The sequence below is a fragment of the Caenorhabditis remanei genome, chromosome X (assembly GCF_010183535.1).
Source record: "Caenorhabditis remanei strain PX506 chromosome X, whole genome shotgun sequence".
Taxonomy (NCBI): Eukaryota; Metazoa; Nematoda; class Chromadorea; order Rhabditida; family Rhabditidae; genus Caenorhabditis; species Caenorhabditis remanei.
This window is the reverse complement of record NC_071333.1, coordinates 14,107,665-14,123,753: the sequence shown is the minus strand read 5'-3', so window position 1 is coordinate 14,123,753 and position 16,089 is coordinate 14,107,665. Positions and strand designations below refer to the sequence as shown.

The following is a 16,089-nucleotide window of genomic DNA, read 5'->3' as shown; positions in this document are numbered from 1 at the left end:
TCCACTCCCGCCTTCCTGCCTAATCTCAATCAGTTTTCGGGTCCGGTATCTCAGGTTCAGAACTGTTTTCTAAGTGTCGGGGGCGGGAAATTGGTGCGAGAAACGAAAATAGTGTTTTGGTTGTGAAACGCAACAAAACTGGTCATATTCTCCCAAAAAGTAGCCGTCGGCGCAAGGGGCCACTCTCGGGCTTCCCGTCCGTCAGTTTGGCGCCTTTTTTCTGTGGCGCGACCGCCGACACCGAGACAATCAACAAAACCGAACTGATGATCAGACCGAAAAGAGAGTGGAATGAGAGATAATGAGAAAGAAACAAGACACAGTCTCGAGAGTACCGCCGAAGCCGTTTTGGGGTTCGATAGCAGTAGACGAAGAGTTGCAAAAGTGCGCAAATTGAAGAGATGCGCGAGAAAAATAGGATGAGAATGAACAAAGTGCCCTTGACTGGAATCTTCAAGGCTAAACAGTTACGCGCTTCGATTTTTACCCCCCGGCGCCGCTGGCCTCTTCTCTTCCATTTCCTGCCGGTCAGTTGAGTGGCTAGCGCGCGGAAAAGCGTGGGCGACCTCCGAAGAAAGTAAGTAAGTGAGAATTGGCAACGGCGGGAAAAAACGGTGGTCAGACCGTACTGCTCGCAGAAACCGAAAACGTGAGGAGGAAGGAAAAAAACATGGGCAAGAATGGCAGTTATAGTAAAGTGATGGAGACTCCTGTTGGAACTTATTCAAGTGGGTTCAAGAAGAAGATGAGGGGAAGTCTAGAGGTCAATAAGTGGAGAAACGGTTTAAGTTGTTCGCACGTTTCATACTGATTAAGGTTAAACTTTTGACTTAAGAAGATTTTGGGATTGGACTAGTTCAGACTGTGCTGGTAGAATTGGAACAGTTGAAGAAATTTAGACAAAGGAAACTACAGTTCAAAACAAAACAAAAAACGGAAGTGTAAGAGAGGGGTCAAAACTGTCGAAACTGAAATCAAGTTAGATGAAGTGGGAGAAATATAAACAAGGTAAACAACCGGGTCAGTAAATCAAGTAGAAGACATAAAATGTGAAAAATGACTCACTCGAAAAAGCAGTACGCTGACTAGCAGCGGTAGAAGCATGATGTTGTTCTGGAGTTGGCAGAAGGGCCAAGAATGAGAATATGCAGAGTTCAGAAGCCGCGTGTGAGCAGCTCGATCTTCCGCGCAACTTTACTGAAAAAGGATCAAGATGAAACGAACGGTTTATGGGAAAGTGATGTGGTGTGGATGAAAATGGGAAAAAGGTGGAGATGAAGAAGGGAGAATACAAATTTTTGGGGGTGGAGGTAAATAGTAAAATATCCGAGGTATGGGGGTGGGCCTCTCTGTTTCTCTCGGCCGAGACACCTTCTCTTAGCCCCAAAACGTTTTCCTCGGGTTTGCTTCGTCTCTGTGGGCGTGTCCTACTGTAGACCCACGGCGCTCACGCCACTCACCCAACACTCACTGCGGTCGTTAGTCGTTCTTTCTTCTACGATACATACACTCACAGACACTAGCACTGCACGAATATAGAAGGAGAAGGAAAAGAAAATGAGTGGAAGAAGAAAAACGAAAAAGAAGAAGAAACAGACCTATCGGAAAGAAGCAAGAAGTTGAATGAAGAGAGATTGTGTATGTGTGTGGTGTGTGGGGTGACAACGTCTCGGTAGACACCGTCGCTTGATGAAAGACGATTGTGGTAGTAGCACTGAAAATGACCGGTCCGCCTCCCAAACCGTCTTGAATATAGCTCTCGACCGACACCTCCAGACTCCGCCTTCTTCTCTCCACCTCCTTCCGTCCCTCAAACGACTCGTGATTACCGAGGAGGACATTAAGGAGGAACGGACAAAAAATTGAAATGTAGACATGAAGCGGAAGGAGAGGGTCTAAGAGAATTGAAATCGAAAACTTGTATACGGTTTAGTGCACGTCATCCGAGATCAGTTTTGTGTGGGTGGGGCAGTCCCTGCTCAGGTAATTGGGTTGTGTTCCTACCTCACCGGTTACCGGATAGTGTGGGCGGCGGCCTAATTAATTAACGACTTTCTCGATTGTCAACCCTGCCAAATTGTAATCAAACTCCCGGAAAAAAGTGGTTGATGACAGAGTTTGATTCAAAAACTACTACCTAAGCAATCTATCACTTCCGTTTTTGGTTTGATCAGGAACAAAGAACACTTTTTGCACGAATCAGACCTAGACTAGAACGTTTAGGCACTAAGGAAGTAAGTGAGGGTAACTGGGAAGAAGAACTCAACAAAGATCACAGTGTCTGGAAAGAGGATTTTAAGACAATTTTACAAAATAAGCTTAACAAGCTTTTCTGCAAGACTGAACACAGTCGGGAGGGGAAAGCGGTTTTTTTTGGAAGGAAAAGTGGTAGTAATAAAAAACAAAACAATCAGCATGAAAGAAGAGGGGAGAAAGGTTGAAGAACGCAACAAATTGGCTGTGCAAAATGGGCATGATTGGTGTAATATTCGGGGTAATATGTAGGATCATGAACAACCATCATCATTACATCCCTGGTATTAACTCCTACTTTCCATTTTTTCACCCCCATTCAATCCGTTTTTTTTTCTGGTCACTGCCACTACATTTTGTAGTTTGAAATTCATAATTGGTCAATGTCGGAACGGTCAAGTAAAGTTGACACTAATAGCATCTCCCTCACTTTTCTAGTTGACGGATTTCTGACATATTATTTCAGAGGGTTGAGGACATTCATCTGAGGTAGTTGGTATGAAGAACCTAGTTTAGGGTGCGTCTTTTGAAGATGATAGCAATTTTGATGATTGATACTCGGTGCCAACTTCACACGATCGTTGATCATCTTCCAATATCAATCTCATGATAAAAAAAATGAAAGAGGTAGGGAAGTTTTGTCAGAAGGGAAAGTAAGACTAACTTGTACCAAAAATCTTTGACCCAGGAACAAAGTCACCTTTTTCAATTTTACAATGAAGCTAATTATAGTTGAATTTTGACCATAAAGACCTCTTTTGATTTTTCCTAAATATGCTAATCAAAAGTTTCATTTCTTTCAGTTTAACGTTGGCGGAGATCGTCAGATAAAAAGTCTCGAGTATGTACTTCAATTTGTCTTAATTAGGTGATTAGACATAAATGGAAACAAGGTTGACATCCGTCAGGCAGGCGGAGATCAGTTAACCACTTCTTATCATGTCTAAGTTCAAAACCATTTGATTGATCACCCTGTCGTCGAGCATTTCTGTCACCCAGTTATAAGACGCCATTCGATTTTAATCAATTACTAATCATTTGACAATAACAACAACCGGACGGAAATGTTATGTCTTGGCGGTTGGCAGAAAGACATGGTTCTCGTATCCGATTCCGTTTTCTGTTACTATTATTGGAGCGCCCTCTGAACGCCTACGTAACTATGGAAAGCGAGATTTGGATCCGATCGTCACATGTTCCTTTCATCTCCGTTGTCTATTTCTGAGGACCCTGTATTGTGCAAACACAATGCTTGTTTTGGCCGCCGGTTTTGCCCATTCCACACTATTCGTCATCAAAACTGCTTCAAAAAAGTACAACCGCATCGGAAGTGGACGTTAGGGAGGTTTAGAATCGAAGCGAAACGAAACGAATGCATCAAAAATGTTTTAGGGGCGACACGTGTCAGTAGCCGGAATGACAAGTGTTTTTTGTTTGTTGTCCTTCCATATATAGGTACTACTGTTTATTGTGTTTTGTTTCTGAAAACGATGCAACAAAAGACATCACATCAAAAATTGGTCGGAAATGGACGGAATCCGCTTATGCCATGTTGGATTGAACCATTAGACCAGACCGCCAGGAAGGGGTTAACAGTAACAATTATTCTTACATAATTCTTGGTTTATTCTTTTTTCGTCGGTCTGTCGTTCTATGTCATACGTATGTGTGTATTAATGGATTAAAGTCTAAATGGTCAAGAAGGCAGGGATTTGGTTTAAAGGATTAGAATGTTCAACTTTGAAAAGTTGAAAAAAAACCTAGAAAGTTGCGTAAAATGGAGAAAAAACTAGACAGATAATTTTTCGTTTCCTACAAAGGGACCAGTGTCTTGCGATTTCATAGATCACATTAGTAATAAACACAAATATTTATTTTGAACAGTTCTGGAGAGAATGACACCATTTGTTTTTTCAAATTAGCAACTGTTTTTACAAGATCCGAATCAAGGTCTTGATTTCAGAGTTCTTCAGAACTATTGAATGCCTGCCCTTTCCAAAAGTACAACTTCCAGCAAGTTACAGTACTAGAAGAAACACTATAGTCACATGTGTTGCTCGCTCTTTTTTCCTCCAATGTTCTAACACATCCCACCTGGTCCTACACAGTTTCCTTTCCCTCTGTGTCTCATTTCGACACTTAATGTCATCAAACTTGACGACGGAATGGGTTAGCGGGACACACCAACGCCACACCACGCGATACGTATTCAAATCAGCTCGCATTCCATTAGTGGTGCGTTGGCGTTTCGTCTTTCACGTACCGTTAGATGAGGAGGGAGATGGGCTTGTAAGGTTCAGATGACATGTGTGTTTGAGGAATTTGATTCAGAAGTGGTTGAGATTGAAACTGGCACTTTATTCATTAAGAACGTGGGTGGCTGAATAGAGTGTTTGGAATTTGAAATATCTTCTGACCTCCGGAACAGGAAAACATTCTTCAACTTAATTTATATCCACTTTGGATATTGGTCATCTACCACTCACCACCCACGCTCCTTTGGGTAAAACAATGCGTTTTTTATCTCCTTGGATCGTACTCTGTTTTTTATTGCAATGTTCTACGGTGTATTGTAGAATTTAGAATTTCAAATAAAACCCAAAAAGTACATCTAGGTCCATGCTACTATGAATCACACAGAAAGTGCAAAACACTTAAGTTGTCAGGAAAGGTTTTACATGTTCTGTGCTATGGTTCCTTCCTTTTTTCAAATTTTCTTGCTGATCTACCTGAACTTTGAACAGAATTGCTAGCGATTAAAACAGTGTCGTCTGCAATTAAAGAAATGGTTTTTCGAAAGATATTTGAGTGCAGTCACCAGAAAGGATTGTAATATAAGTTTAGTGCATTGGTCAGGGTAAAAATTGCGTGGCCAAGGTTTGTTGAGCTCAGATGTCAAATTAAAGATACAATGGAATTTTTATTGTAGGAATGTGAGTAAAGCTATAATAACTCCGCGTTGGTTTAATACTTGATTTCACAGAATGCATTATTGTTCCTTTAAAATCTTTCATACTGGTCAGCTGCCGTAAACCACAGACTTTTTGCAAAAATTAAACCTTCAAATATCCCAACTATCTCCAACACAAGCAGAAATAAAAACTTCCAGGAAATAAACGATGTTTGATCATCCAAGATGAAAATTTTCAAAATTTCTAACATTCAAATGTCCAAACTAACATAAGCAATCCATAAAATTTCATGGAACATCATTTCTTTTTTCATCTTCCAGTCTCCGCTTCCTTTCTTGTTCTTTTTTTTTCTTCTTATTCAATATCATTTTGTATTTGTTCACACTTCCGACACATACCAAAAGTGACAGCAATAAGAACCAGTTGAACGTAGATGGATGCTTCATCTCGACCACCGTGAAGGCGACCGTGGGGGATGGCTAATATTACACTGGACTACCAGTTGAACGCAAACATTATGCAAAGTTCAAATACGGATACATTCTCCGTCGTTCCTGTTTCCTCTACCGGTTCTTCTTTGTTTTCAGTGTGAAAGCTTTATTTAATAGAACAAATGCAAAAGGGACCACTTGTAACGTTGCGGGACAAACAATAAAACAATTATTAGAAAAAAATGCGGGAAGGGGGAGTTTGCTGCTCGAGGGAAAATTTATATTTAAAAAATTAACAGCAGAAGTTTTGGTCTTGTCATGAATAAAATTATATGTACAGTGACTAATCCAATTTGACAATACTGATTATAAGCTAACAATTGAGAGAAGGAGGACATAAATGAAAAACAACAATCCTTAAAGACTGAAAAGTGAGTGAGATGAACCAAATTGTGGAGAAATACGTTTTGTAAATAGAATTCTAGGTTAAATCTTGAGAAACTTGAAGAAAAAAATTAGTTTTTGACAACATTACTCTTCCTTCCAGTCTTCTTAGCCTTTCTCCCACGCTTTACTTTCTCGACTTTCTCGACAACCTTCAAGTCTTCTTTCTCTTCTTCGTCGTCCTCATCGTCTTTCTCTTCCTCATTCACTTCTTCTACTTGAGTCTCTTCTTCTTCTGCTTGTTCCTCTTCTTCCTCATCCTGGGTTTCAGATTGCTTCTCAACTTCCTCAGGAGTACCCTCACGTGGAGATGGGGATGGTGAACGGGACAGAGCCATGATTCCTTTCAGTTTTCCACCGAATGCCTGGAAATAATGCTTTTTTGTCGTGGAAAAGTCTGGTTCAAATGAATTGCTGGATAGATTAACTCACAAGGAAAGTCTTTGGTGACGGGGCTTACAAATTATCAAAAAATTTGGTCATAGGTATTTTCGACTACGGGAAGTCAGTCCATTTCAGCCATCAAAGCCGGCAAAATGACTCTGCGAGACGAGATATGAGCTCTCAAACTTTTCACATGGTTGTGCTTTTTTACATGGAATTCCAAAGCGGCAATTAGTAAACTCAAAGACGTTTTCATTTTTCCAACGTACGAGCACAGGTGAACCGCTCTGGATCACACATGGAACTGACCGGTGGCGTATATGCGACCGATTTGGAATTCCATGTGAAAATGCTTAACCATATGAAAAGTTTAAAAGTGCATAATTCTGCTCGCAGAGACATTTATCCGGTTTTGATTTCAGAAATGGACTCCACGTAGTCAAAAGTACCTATAACCAAACTAATAGATCGTTTGAAACCGCGTCTCCAAAAAACTTCGCTTGTGAGAGAATTGAATTTCTGTTTTTGCAAAACTTACATTCAATCCTCCATCCTTATGGAAAGTCTCCACGAACTCGCGAATGAGATCATCTGACTTGTTCTTCCATGTGGACAAAAGTTCGATTCCCTTGCTCTTCAGTGAGTCCACTTTGTTTTGGATTTGGTACTTGCTGGCCTGAAATATATTTACTAAGCATATCTCAAAAATGTATTTTAGTTACCGCCAAGAATCCCACATTGAGATCCTTTGCTGAATATCCTCTTTGCAAGTTACGACGGACGTACTTATCATAATCACGGATGATTCTGCAGACGACATCGCTGGTGGATACACCTTCGGTTCTCTCGGTTTCCAAAAACATTCCTTCTCTGCGGAACTTTTCATACAGATCCTCCTCTCCTGGTGCGACGTATGGAATGGCGTCATGAGCAATGAAGTCGACCTTCATTTCTTTCAAAAACTCAACACTACAGAACCATGGAGCTTCTCGATATACTTCATCCACATATCGACAGTGTCGAACACCGTCATATCGCTCTGCTTCTGATGTCACAGTTCTCCCCTTGTATTTGTGAGTGTCACGGTCTCCACAAACTGCAAAATTTCATAAGTTTACATGCAGAATCGGAAAAAGCACAAACCTCCAACAATCAAGTAGACATTCGGAAACATTTTCTTAACTTGTCGCAGCTGATTGGCATGGCCATGATGGAACAAGTCATAGATTCCATCTGCGTAGATTCGAACGGGTCGGCCGGCTGAAATGTTCAAATATTGAAGAAAATGACTTATTTTGATTCAAAAAGAAGATAAATACTCACCTTCATTGGCTTTAGCAATTGCTAATGTGATCTTGTTAGTGTAATCGACTGCATTCCTAATCATGATAGCAGTGGGTTCATCTGAGAATGGTGCAGGCTCATCAGAAGCCAGTGCTCTGTGAACGAATTCTACACTTGGAGGCGCCACTTTCTTCACTTCGACATCCTCTGCTTCTGGAGTCTCCATTGTTCGTTTTCTTTGTGACATGTTGCTTCTGAAAGATCAAGGATTAAATAGGAGAATTTTCGAGAGGAATTTAATTTTGAATTTAATTCCAAGGAAAAGTGAAAAAGAATGAACCATGTAGACTAGAAAGTAAGGGGGAGTAGATAGACACGATTTCATGTGAAACAACGAAGTACGTGTTCTAGTTATCTAAAGGCGCGTGGAAAAAATGATAAGCACGCCGCTTCAAGGGCGAAAGTCTTTTGATTATCGTGTGATTCAGAGAAATCGCACCATCTTTTTTTCTTGTTAACTATCTTTTCGTGTTTTATCAACCATAGCTGAGCCTGAACAAAGAGCGCTAAGTTGTGAAATTCACTTGTGACGTCAGCTCATTTTCAATCTAAAAAGTGTCCAGATGAATGTTACGTTAGCTGAAAGGACGAGGGAAATAGAAGGATGAAAAATGAAGGACAAGAAGAAAGAAGAAGAAGGGAAGAAGCGGCGCCGAGAAAAGTTGAAAGTAGAGGGAAGAAAAACAAAAAAGGAAGAAGAAGACGCCGGACGGAGCAGTGAATTGCCACTTAAAAAACAAAAAAAGAACAGCCAAAGTTGGCGTTTGCCTTTTTTGCCTATTTTTACCCAGAATGAACTTTTCAATACCAAACTATAAATTACGGAACAGATCATAAGTTCAAACAAATTTTACTAATTTATCAACACTCAGCACCAAACTACGAATGAATTAGATAATATTTAGTGAAGATAACAAAAGTTCAAAAAGCGCAAATAAAGGTACGAAAGCTTTTAAAATAATACGAACAAAAAATAGTATTCTCTGTTGAAACAATGTGGTAAACACGCCTTGCTTATTATTTGTCGAGGAAAATGTTGGTTTTTGAGATTTGAAACTGTTTTCGAATATTGTTCTATTGTTTTTGGAAAAAGATAGAATAAATTCAAAAAAATGTTTCTAAAATAACAAAGTGTTGCAGCATTTTCAAATTTCGCAACAGCAAACAAAAGCAAAAAATGAATGCAAAAAGTGTCCAAACAAAATATATGGTGGACCCAGACAGCGAAGCACAGAATTTTTAGGGCGTTTTTTTTCTTTTGAATATTTTCCACACGTGGCAAATAAAAACGAGGAAAGTGACATAAGCCGTGGCAAAGGAGAGGAGGACAACCGAACGAAGCGCAACAAAATGAACACAACACTCGGTCATCTTGGCAATGAGCCACCAGGTTATACTACTGGTTGTGTTTGTTTGTGTGTGTGAGGTTGAGGGAATGACGGCATACGCATAGAAAAAGAGAGACATAGAGAGAAGACGGGTCGCTGTATAGAAGAGAAGATTTGTATGCGCGATTAGTAAGAGACGTTTTTGATGAGAACCTTTGCTTTTGGGTGAGTCAAGCAGCGGGTTTGTTTCGTCATTCTTGTAGAAGTTATGAAAACAAATCAATACTGTGACATTGGATTCTATTCAATTGAAGTCTGAAGTCTCTTAACCATTGAGTCATGAAATTCAGAAAAGAACCAGCGAAACTCTTTCTCTCTCAAGAATGGGGTGATCGGTTGACCTCAGCATCCATCAGGCAGGTTTCCATTAAAAAACGACAAGGAAGCTGTCTGTTACACAGCTGGTGAGAGGAATTGAGTCATCCGGATGACGGATCGAATCTCATATCTGCCTAAATTTCCTAAATTTTACGTATCATACCAAAAATATGAAAGTAATCCCCGCGGTACAAAGTCGAAGAAGGAAGTGGGTGAGGTGATTTGATTCATATCTTAGTTATGACGTAATTCACCTGTACTTTTGAAAGGTTTCATTGACCTATCTATTACTTGCCAAAACGTTCTCTTATCTCTTCTCTCTTTTCTTTCCTATTGACACGAAAGAAACTAGGGCAACTGATAAACACAAACTCAGAAAATCACTATACAAAAAGATCATTCGGGTTTCTGTGAAGTTTGTCGATGAGTGCTACGTAGAGAACAAAAGTCATTGGAGCCATTCGACCACCAAACGTTGAGAAACGTTCATGTGGTCGTGTTGCGGAAGAATTTGTTGTTTATTAGATGAAGAAGAGAAATGAGAAGAAATGAAAACTGAGACTCTGGACTCTGGAAATACTCTGATTTCTTCTCTTTTTGATAACGACCTCCATTGTGTATTGCACGTTGCATACAAAACGACAAGAATGCTTAGGTACGCCACATTCGAGAGATGGTAGGGAGAAGGGACCGTTATCTTTTTGGGACATCTTAAAAGTAATTTATCAATCCGTCAAAGGCCGTGTGGAGATAATGAAAAGATAGGTTGGGCAATGTTTACACAGTTGCCTATGAAAAATATTAAATTCGAATTGATATTTAAAAAAATACAATTTGTCATCTAATAACAAAAACAAAGAATGGACATATGACATGTTATTGAAGAAGGGATACTGTTTCTCATGTTTCCTTGAAAAGTGAAATTATTTGAATCAAAAACTTTGAAACAATAGCTCGGCAGAGTTCTTACAACGGCGCTCAACCGAAATCATCTTGAAAAATGCCTCTTTTTCTCTGAGTCTCTCAATTTCGCACGCAATTTTCTTTGATTTCGGTAGACCGCAGTTGGAAGACGCATGTCGTGCTAATAAATATTGGAACATTTTACTGGTGTCTTAGCTTCAGCCATATCTCGAACACATTCTTTCTCCACCAACTCGTAACCGATTTTTTTCTCCCCACTTGGATAGAACACATTCTACATATCACACCCCTCAGTAACACTTCCGTTAAGATTTTTTTTCCATATTTCCTGCTTAGCTTGCTCGACTCCAGCAAATCAATCACATATGGTGAACGTACTCAATGTGTGTAATCGTATGTCACGACACGAGCGAGCATCTGTGCCATTCATTTACGAAACATGATTCCTCTTTGAAGTTATGTCTCGAGCACTGCAATATCTAGACGCTTTTTTTACTTGACTCGTCCATCCGAAGCTCTCTCTTGCTTCTTTGAAGCTAAAAGGAAAGAGATTGAAGGAGAGTGCAGACACAAGAGTGTCCCGCAAAACATCCCACGAGGGAGGGATAACTGAGAGCGGGAGCATTTCAAAAGAACATATCAGATCCGGAGATTGCAGAGTCGATTTCTCGCATTTTTCCACCGCGACGAGTCTTTCGAGTTTACACTGCGTGTTGAGCACCCCGGCTAGCCACACCGAGCATTCTACCCCCTGACAACTTTCACCCCCATTCCGACGACAAACTGCTGATATTCAGACAAAACAATGGGTGACGATCTTTTCAAAGAGGTATGGTATTGGTGTTTCTCGGTTAGTCTTACTGTTTTTCGTTATAGGCTAGAAAGGAGAGAGATGACTTCGAGGAGTTGATGAATGCCTGTGATCTGGCAAAGATGTCCGTCAAGAACAATGAAGTGAGTTAGAGAAATTGAGAGATATAGAAAAAATTGGAGGCGATTGCGGGGGTGTCTGGATTACGAAATGATCAAAAAAGTACTTTTCAGATGGTTCACGGTCTTCAAAGTTTTGGTATCAGTGGGGAATCATCGAGTGAAGGTGACAAGCCAACAGAAATAAAGAGAATCGTAGCACCAACTGTGGAAGCATATGTAAGTATTGTGTTGGTAAATTTATATACATATATACGTATCAACAGCTAAAACATCAGTAATCATATTTTTGATCTCTCCAACAGTCAATAACTCAACTAGTACTAGAGAACATCACTATACTTCAGATAGATTTAAAAACTTGAAAATAAGTATTTCAGGTTGGCACCGCCAGCTCTTCAACAGTCACTAAACCAAGTGGAGGTGCCTTGGATAACAGTGATCAGCAGGTTGGTATCTTGTGTCTTTTTGTGTTTTTGTATAGCTACGAGTGTTGTGTGGCGCAAAATCAAAATTAGTAGTACAGTACATCAGTTATTATGGCTTTTTAATCAGTTAGCTATCACTTCGATCAGTTAGACCCTATGCTAGTACCCGCCTAATTTTTTATAATTTAGCCGGTTGTCGAAGTAACCATGTCCTGTTCATTTGTTGGCCGAGAAAGCTCAGCTGGATGCTAAGATGAAACCAAATTCTAAATTTTTGTTGTCTGTGCTTTTATTTTCATTTTATTATCTTACACTAACTAGATTCAAACCCTTTCTGCCGCTTCTTACGCTTCTTTTTCTTCCTCTTCCTGTTTTTCGCTTCTTCTATTCATTTTCTTTCTCCCAATTTTTCCAAGCTAATCATTCACATGGGTATTGTTGACTTACTCTTGTTTGTGAATAAAAGTTTTGCTGTTGTTGTTGATGTTGACGTCTTCCTTTTCGATAGTTGTACTGAACGTACGGAATAGAAAAGTGAACATGAAAAGCTTGGCAGAAATGAGAAAGAATGAATAGAAAATGGAAATGAAGGAAGAAAAAAGAGGAGAAAGAAAAATGGAGAAGGGCGGAATAGGAGAAGGCGTTATATAAAAAAACGCGACTCTTTCAGTCGATCAGAAGTGATTTTTGCAGGAAGTGCGTCAAGACGGAACTAGTGTGCAGAAGGATGACAACGGTTTCGTTTTCTTCAAGTGTCGCTTCTGCGGACTCACGTTCAATTTCATGAACACACTCCGTGCACACGAAAGAATACATGACGTCTCCCAGGTTACTACATATTCCCAGAAACTTTTCCTATTTTTGACATCCATATTTCAGCCATACGTATGTGGAAAGTGTGGAGAGTCATATGAATTCGCTTGCCAGTTGGAATATCATGCAGCTCAACATTCAGAAGTGGACGGATTCAAGTGTGATTGTGGGCGGACGTTCTTCTCCTATACAGAAATGCTTTATCACAAACACACAGATGATCCTATTGATTTGATAGGTGCCCCAGAGGTTAGTTAAAACATTTTTAGTGGAAAAAGTCTTCAACGTGATCACAACAATTTTTACATATCATTTTCATAAACATTTATCCAAATTTTGAAATGAATTTCTTCAGTGACGTACTCCACATCTCAATTACTTATGAAACATGCTCAGCACAAAAAACAAAAAGCTTTCGTGCAATATGATATCATTTGCAATCACACTTACTCATTGAGTAACAACTGTTCAGGATATAGAATTTCGGTGCAAAAAAATGATAGCGTCATAGAATAAAAATATATTACACTTGAACCAAATTTCGAAATCAAATCTGACACGTATTGGTTCAGAATCTTAATGAAGTTTTAATTTCCAGACCACAACCGTCCTTGTCAGCAAGAAAAAGATCATTCCCGTCACTGAGCAAGATCTTCCACAACCAGCGTTTGTCACCGAAGGATACGAGCCGAAGCATCCACTCCGAGTGTACAACGATGTCCGTTCCAAGCCATACATCTGTGAATATTGCTCCAAGAGCTACTCTGACAGTCGAGGACTGGCTTATCACATGTACAGTCATCGTGGTGAGAAGCAGTTCAATCCACGAGCATCGAGATACATGATGGGAAGAGAAGGAGTTGGTTACACCGATTCCAGAAGCTACTATCTGTTCCCAAGAACAAGTGGATATGTCAACCCGAGATTCTGAGGGTTCTGAAATGAGACTCTTGCCTTATTAGTATTTAAACCTAACCAGATCTTGTAAAGTATTTCATATTTCAAATATTTCAACATCGGCTAGCTTTAACAATATTTGTCTTTTCAAAAAATGTATATTCAATTCAGTTCTTTCAACAGTTCACATAATCCTTTACATTTCTCCGTACTCCTCGCTTAAAATTTTTCTAATCTACTCGTGTTAATTTTCTCATTTCTCTCTTTCAAGACACTTGATATAAAAACGGTCAGAACAGAAACTCGTTTTGTGTCCGATAAACCCACAATCAACACAAACTACAGTTAACTACAAAGCACAAAATTCAGGTCAATTTTTGTTTCCAAACACAAGTATAAATACTGAGTGTTTCAATGTTCTTCCCGGTTACCTACACACTTACAAAGATTCGATAATTCCCCTTCCCGCTATACGTGCTCAACCCCGCAATAGAGAAATTGTCCTGCGTCTCAATCGATATTTCTTTTGTGACTGGTTACAATCTACAACCGAATTATGATAGGAAAAATGATAAGATGTTGATAACATCGGTCGCTACTCTCGGCAGCTCAATTGTTCGTTCTTCTCCTTACGTTGCGTTGCGTTTTGCATCATGTGGATTTCATCATCATTCTCATCGCTTTTCTATATAAACTTCACATTTTTATGCCACAAAATTGATAGTTCTTGTTTTCATTGACTTTATTCTAGAGCCAAATGATTTTTAGTTACCTAATTCTACCTGAAAAGCAAAGCCACGTTGATCACCATCCTCATATAATTATTTTCCATGGCCGAGGAAGAGTGGAGGAGACACGACCACTCGGCCGTGTACTCCTCGTGGACAACTTCATTTAATTATTTTTTAACTGTTTTAAGTTTTTTAATATCAGTTTCTTATGATTTCTTGAATTTCTTTTGTTTTATGTGACAACGAAAAAATTAGCATTCGAATAATCCTATCGATTTCAGAATGACGGCGGAAAATAACTCAAATATGTTAAATTTTCTGCTTTTTGGGTTTGTGACGGCCATCGCTTTCTACTCGGGTACCCAATTCAACAAACCTTCCGAGTCAACTGAGGTACTCACTTATTTCTTGCAGTTAACGGTTCAAATATCGATTTCCAGCACGTCAGCCACGCCAGTTTGTATACAACAAAGAAATTCGATGATGGAGCCAAAGAATACTCGATTATGCTCATCACCGACTTGGATCATGAGAGTAGAGACGGAAAGAAGTGGAGAAGTTTGGTTTCACGTGGATTTTTGAAGGTGAGTGGCGTATTTTACGTGAACTATAGTAAAAATTACGTAAATTCTCTTTTGCGATAAATAAACATCGCAATTATGGTTATTAGAACAACATTTCAACTGTTTCAGATTTCTGCTGACCACAAGCATGCTGACATCCACTTCGACAAAGATTCGGAGTATTTTGTTGACACGTAAGTTTTTTTCAAACAACTTCCCGCTAAAATTTACACTCAGAACTATTCCGTTCAAAGTACAAATTTCATTTTTCAGAAACATTGCCGCCGGTGGTCGTGCTATGGAAATGTCCGACCTTGCTGTCTTCAACGGTAAACTGTACTCGATCGACGACAGAACTGGTCTTATTTATCAAATTAGTGACAAAAAGGTGAGTGATGAGACAATCACATGCTGGTTATAATTACGTTTCACTCTTTTGTCTTTCAGGCGATTCCATGGGTTCTTCTGAACGACGGACCAGGAAACGTTATCAAGGGATTGAAGGGAGAGTGGATGACAGTAAAAGATACTGAATTGATTGTCGGAGGACTGGGAAAAGAATGGACAACTACTGACGGAGAATATGTAAACGATCATCCAATGTGGGTGAAACATGTCTCTGCTGCTGGAGCCGTCCATCATGTCAACTGGAAGGACGTTTTCATCCGTGTCCGTAGAGCCGCCGGTATCGAGTACCCAGGGTACATGATCCATGAAGCTGTCCAATGGTCCCCAATCCACAGAAAATGGTTCTTCCTTCCAAGAAGAATGTCGAATGAGAAGTACTCCGAGGCAGAGGATGAGAACAGAGGGACAAATGTGTTGATCATCGGAAATGAGGGTCTGACTGACTTCGAGGTTGTCAGAGTTGGAGAAGAGAATAACAAAGCAAGAGGATTTTCTGCTTTCCAATTTGTTCCAAACACCCATCATCAACTCATTGTTGCTCTTAAGTCAGAAGAGAAGGTTAGTTTTCATAAATAATTATTGAATCCACTTTATATTCATTTTCAGGACGGAAAGCCAATCGCCAGTTACGCATGTGTCTTTGATATCCATGGAAACGTTATCCTCGACGAGTACCTTCTCCACGGACCATACAAATACGAGGGAATCGCTTTCGCTTGATCATTTCATGTTTTATATCAATTTTTTCTACTTTTATACATCCAGTCAGGTCAATTCCGTGTTCTCGCTATGTTGTGATTATTGATTTATTCATTTTTGAATGGGTACATAAAACTTCTATACAATTTTTTTCTATGAGCACATAAATTAAATAAATTAAAAAGGTGAATAAAGCTGCTAACCGAGAGAATTATGAACACA

The 16,089-nt window shown here is 39.6% G+C and overlaps 4 protein-coding genes across 4 annotated transcripts; 2 read left to right on the top strand and 2 right to left on the bottom strand.

Moving 5' to 3' along the window:
- Positions 1 to 6,111: 6,111 nt before the first annotated feature.
- On the bottom strand, positions 6,112 to 7,955 carry GCK72_024810 (uncharacterized protein; the record flags this gene model as incomplete). Its single annotated transcript, XM_053736062.1, has 5 exons — positions 6,112 to 6,405; positions 6,963 to 7,100; positions 7,147 to 7,520; positions 7,568 to 7,684; positions 7,748 to 7,955. 5 exons carry the CDS (start codon positions 7,953 to 7,955, stop codon positions 6,112 to 6,114), a joined length of 1,131 nt encoding a protein of 376 aa, XP_053579628.1.
- A 3,248-nt stretch (positions 7,956 to 11,203) lies between these two features.
- GCK72_024809 (uncharacterized protein) lies at positions 11,204 to 13,500 on the top strand (the record flags this gene model as incomplete). Its single annotated transcript, XM_003117727.2, has 7 exons — positions 11,204 to 11,227; positions 11,275 to 11,352; positions 11,443 to 11,547; positions 11,709 to 11,777; positions 12,450 to 12,584; positions 12,636 to 12,818; positions 13,168 to 13,500. The coding sequence occupies 7 exons, from the start codon at positions 11,204 to 11,206 to the stop codon at positions 13,498 to 13,500; spliced, it is 927 nt and encodes a 308-aa protein (XP_003117775.2).
- On the bottom strand, positions 13,138 to 15,693 carry GCK72_024808 (uncharacterized protein; the record flags this gene model as incomplete). Its single annotated transcript, XM_053736061.1, has 2 exons — positions 13,138 to 13,505; positions 15,186 to 15,693. 2 exons carry the CDS (start codon positions 15,691 to 15,693, stop codon positions 13,138 to 13,140), a joined length of 876 nt encoding a protein of 291 aa, XP_053579627.1.
- Positions 14,480 to 15,888, top strand: GCK72_024807 (uncharacterized protein; the record flags this gene model as incomplete). Its single annotated transcript, XM_003117975.2, has 6 exons — positions 14,480 to 14,590; positions 14,638 to 14,781; positions 14,890 to 14,954; positions 15,034 to 15,148; positions 15,208 to 15,726; positions 15,775 to 15,888. The coding sequence occupies 6 exons, from the start codon at positions 14,480 to 14,482 to the stop codon at positions 15,886 to 15,888; spliced, it is 1,068 nt and encodes a 355-aa protein (XP_003118023.1).
- Positions 15,889 to 16,089: the final 201 nt, after the last annotated feature.